Genomic DNA, 5,008 nt, shown 5'->3' with positions numbered 1-5,008 from the left:
GTTGACATGTGCAACCTGGTGCATGTAGCTCCCGCTTGCACAGGGTCCAGAGAAAGGTCCGACCACTTTGGGTCTATAGTACGCAGCCTTTTCCTACATTTCTGTAAGAGGCTGTTTCCAGGACTTGAACCCATGACCTCATGGTCACAAGGCAGCAGCTTTACCACTGCGCCAAGGCTCCCCTTCAAGCATGTTGACATGTGCAAAAACAAAAAAAAACAAGTTGAACAACAAATGTTATCTTAAAAAACGAAGCGACGCTATCCCGTTTTGCATGAAAATTGACAAGTACGCTTGTTACACTAACATGAACATCTAAAAAATATCAGCATTTTTAGAATTTATTAAGGTAGAAATACCAATTAATCTGCAAATGAAACAGAATAGATAGTCATCTCAACTGGTAGCGCATCGTGGCCACAACCAACTGGTGTGTATTCAAATCCTAGTAGGGACACTATTTTTTTGGAGCTCTTTTTACGTGCTAGAGCAGAAGCGGATCGGAGGGTTCGCAAATCGTTCACGCCCGTCGACTGGAAAATAGCTTTTTCGATAGAAATTTTAAAATAAATTATAAAGTGAAATAAAAAACGCATTGGGAAGATACAAGACATCATCTCTCTCCTTTTTAATTACCCAACCCCTAATGAGCTAAGTGTATGTAGAAATTAAGGAGACCATGTGTAGAATGTTATTGGTCTTGATTATCGTGTGATGAGAGAACAACATTTTTTTGTACATTAAAGTGCACTGGGAAGATAGAAGTACACTTTTTTGTGGACAAATTTTAAAGTCAAACGTACACTCTTCACCGGACGGAGGGAGTATGTCTAGTTTGGTTGCCAATTATTTGCTAGAACAACTTATCATATTGAATCGACCCAATACTTGTCTGTTATACTAGGTGATCATATCGTCTGAAATCATCTGTTATAACACGAAGTGTTAGCATGTGTTTTAGTTCCTCAGACCATGAGAGTGTCTCGATCACTTCCTATCAGGCAGTGGGCTTTGGGGTTGCTCAAACGTCATATGTAACAAGGTGATCATAACGACAACTTTCAAGCTCACCGGAAAGTTTGACAAGTGACCGGACAGCTTGAGGGTGGGATCTGCTCCTCCAACGATGGAGAGATATTCTTAGTTCCCTCTTGGTGTGAAGGCATCCATTATTGTCTGGCCAGCCACAGGTGACTACGTCACAGGGATGTTGTAACACGTCAACAAGAAAGAAGAACAAAATCGGTAATGGGAGCAACGGTATAGTGAGCATGGTGATGACTCAAGAGGATACCGATGCACACCGGATTTTGTAAAGTATTGCGAAGCGAAGGGAACATCACATGATAACCAAAGGTTCACTCGAAAATCATTCATGTAGTCATAGGGACCAATATGGATGTCCACGGTTCCGCTATCGGTCACTGAACGAAGGGGTTTTGTTCATGTCTATGGTTACCGAACCTATGGGGTCACGATCTTAAAGTAATCATGATATATTGAGAGTTAGTAGGACGGGAGTGATGAGAATATATTTGTGAAATTGTTTCATTAATATTCGGAATAGTTCCGAGAGGTTTCGGAAGCGTTTCGGGGTCATCGAAAGGGTTTCGGTGAATATCGGGTATTACCGATTAATATATATAGGTGGAAAATGTTTCCGGAGATTTTAAATTATATATATTATGCTTTCAAAATGTTTAGAACAAAAATATATTTAATTTAATATCAACGGGCCAAATAAGGCCAAGAGGTGGAGAAGGAGTTGGGCCACAAGGGCCCAACAAGGGAGGAGTCCCCCCTTTCCTAAGGGGGGGGGGGATCCTATTACCCCCCTTCCCTTGGCCAGCGCCCCAAAGGGGCTCTTTCCCCCTTGGTGGCAGCCCCCTACCCCCCAATCATATATACTACAGGATTTCCACCCTATGAGATACAAGTTTTGGAGCCTCCTCTAATTGATCTAGTGCATGTTCTAGTTGGTCCTAGTTGACTAATTAAAGCGAACCCTAGCCACCTTTAATCCTCATAATTAGAAGCCCCGTGTGGTTCTAATCTTCTCCCTCCTCGACGGCTCGCTGCGCCGCCTCCGGCTGCGGCCGCATCGCCGACGCCTCGACCGAGTCATCGGGCACCACCACCGCTGTACCACCTCCCCGACTGTTAGGTCAGTACATCTGCAGTTTCTACCAGCGGAAATCAGAGTGCAGAACCCTAGCTATTTCTAGACGAACCAGTTTAAGAGGTCAGCAGAAGTAGCTAATCACTTGTGCGTGTGCACGCCAGATGCAGTATTTGCAGAATGGTGCCATTGGTGTTACCTAGAGATTGCTAGCTCTTGCGTAATTTGGTCAATCTCTGGATTATTTGCAAAGATACTAAAGTGAGTGCATGAACTGTTAAGTTATTTTACAGATTTATGTGAAATAACATTATGATCACCACATTCCCCTTTTTGTAGCCAGATGAAGTGGGCACAAAATTCTGTTTGTTGCAAACTGACTACCATACTCTGCAACTACCACCATTTTTGCTACTACTGTTGAGCTTATGTTTAACTGTCGTCAATCATTGACTGCTGTAATTCAAAGTGAAATGTTTTGAAGAATACAAAAATACTTTGTGAAGCTATAGCAGTGATTATTGGATTATTTCAATATCTTAGACAACATAATTGCTTAGCAAAATTCCTATTAGTGCGTTGAAGTCATTCTCCCCCTACCTCTTTCTTTTCAGTGCAAGAATCAATATTTCCATTCAAGTAACGGAATGTTGCTACTTGCTAACCCAGTCCAGATATATTTTGCTTAGAAGTTTGCTCGGAAGAAATGCCATAGACACAAGTGTAGAAGGATGTTGGCATTTACAGCTGAAATTTTCCACAGAATTTTGCTCGAGGCTGCATATGTTTTTTCTTTCCTAGACTGTATCCTTTTACACAAGGTCGCATTGTGTGATTGCCAGTACAGTTGCTTCAAGATTGAAACAGTCTCGTGTATGGAATCATCTCATCTCATCGTGTGTATCTAGGATTTCTTCAATGTGTATATCTGTGATTTTGATTATATATGCATTCGCTTTGCCTTTTGTTGATTTATGCAGCCATCCTGTTTGATAAAATGTCGGCACCAGCATCCATTCCCTGTGGTTCCAAGAGTGTGCGAGGCAACGACAACGGTGTCGACAGGCTCAGCAGCCTGTCCGACGATCTGCTCCACCACGTGATGTCCTTCCTGCCGACGCCGGAGGTCGTGCGCACAAGTCTTCTCTCACCAAGGTGGCGCAATCTCTGGAGCTCTGTTCCATTTATCCACATCAACAACAAAGACTTCGTGGTTAAAAATGATGTGGGCATTGCTTGCTTTGATAACCACAAGCTGGAGAACTTCGTGGACCACTTGCTGCTCTTGCGTGACGGCACTGTTTCCTTGGATGAGGTCCGGGTCGTCATCACGACTCGCAGTAGTAAGAAGAGTTCTGTGTGGATTCGTCATGCCATCAAGCACAAAGTTCGTCTCCTTCATATTTCTGGATTTCACCACCATCTGATTTTGGATAGCACAGCAATGTTTCCTTCTCTGTACCTCAAAAGAATCAGGCTCTGGTATGTCCGTTTGAACGATTGGTTCGATAAGCCGCTGAATTATGACTGGCCTGTGCTCGAACATCTAGAGTTGGAGTGTTGCATTCTCGATACAAGGAGGATCTCATCGAGCTCACTCAAGGTTCTACATATCATCGACTGCATCATTGGCAATGATCTCCTGATTGGTGCTAGGAAGCTTACCCATCTCTCTGTCATTGACCCAGAATGTCGTCGTGGTGCTATAGTTACCTGGGATCTGTCTTCTCTAGTGTCAGCTTCGCTTAGTCTAGGGTCTGAGTTTCATTATGATGATAACACAGAAGTAGATCATCATCTACTTGATGGCCTTTCACATGCCACAACATTGGAGTTGCATGCACCGTTACCTGAGGTACTGATGGGTTATTTTCCTTTTCATATTCGTAGGTGAATATATTTGCATGCCGAATTAGTCGCTTCTTAGTTTTAATGTCAGACACAATCTACTTTTTGAAGTGATTATGTACTGTTTACTATATGTTGGCAAGCTAGCATGGAAATATTGTATCATTAACTATTCAGCTTGCTCTGTTTTCAACTCCTTAACATGATCATATTGCTTGTGAAGCTCACATTCGAGAGGGGTTTGCAAGCATGCCCGATGTTCAGCAATCTGACGAGCTTGGTGCTGGGTGATTGGTGCATGGCTGCTGACTTCTACCCACTGTTCCGTATTGTCCATCGCTCGCCCATGCTGAAAGAGCTAACTGTTAAGCTCAAGATGGTAATACTTCTCCCAGATATGTATGTCTAGCTGGCACTGCTTTGCTACAGCATCAGAATGATCAAAGTTGATACTCCCGTGTGGTTTTGACATGCCGCAGGAGCACTGTGAAACACGCAAGGAGGTTGAATCTGCTTCATTACCATCAAGGCGAGCACCGGCAATCAGGGGCTATCCTCGTATCGAGAGAATCAAGATATGCTGCAGCAAAGATGATCCTAGGATCGGTACGTTGGTGCAGGCGCTGCTACCGATCTTCATCCCAGACGGGAAAATCAATATCGAGGGTTACTAATCATGTTTGTGTTAAGGCCTTGTTTTCGGACCTGTCCCCCTCTTGCCACATTTGGTTAGTGCTAAGTTTGTCAAGAGCCGCGCTTTACCCTTTTCTAGACGCCGACATTAACTGGAGAGGGGGGAGCTGATATTCTTCTTCTGTTTGGCTAAATCTGTCCAGACATTACACATTCTTGTGTTTACACTTAAGTTAATCATGTTTCAGATCTGGGGTACGTGTGTTGAGGCATTCTGGCACAGAAATTTGACTAACATGAATCATGTGACACCCTTTAGATCATGGTACAAATTTTGAAATAGTGGTTTAAGTGGTTTAATTGCAATTCCTACTTTTAGGAATTACTTTGTAATTTTTTGGATCTTCA

At 43.1% G+C, this 5,008-nt stretch overlaps 1 protein-coding gene across 1 annotated transcript; it reads left to right on the top strand.

The window, feature by feature from the left end:
* The first annotated feature begins 2,064 nt into the window (after positions 1-2,064).
* Positions 2,065-4,641, top strand: LOC119339072 (F-box protein At5g03100-like). The gene is made up of 4 exons (XM_037611245.1): positions 2,065-2,164; positions 3,100-3,974; positions 4,191-4,346; positions 4,447-4,641. Exons 2-4 carry the CDS (start codon positions 3,117-3,119, stop codon positions 4,639-4,641), a joined length of 1,209 nt encoding a protein of 402 aa, XP_037467142.1. The 5' UTR covers positions 2,065-2,164; positions 3,100-3,116.
* The last annotated feature ends 367 nt before the right edge of the window (positions 4,642-5,008 follow it).

This window comes from Triticum dicoccoides, chromosome 7B (assembly GCF_002162155.2).
Source record: "Triticum dicoccoides isolate Atlit2015 ecotype Zavitan chromosome 7B, WEW_v2.0, whole genome shotgun sequence".
In the NCBI taxonomy this organism is placed as follows: Eukaryota; Viridiplantae; Streptophyta; class Magnoliopsida; order Poales; family Poaceae; genus Triticum; species Triticum dicoccoides.
This window is presented reverse-complemented; position numbering and strand designations above follow the sequence as displayed.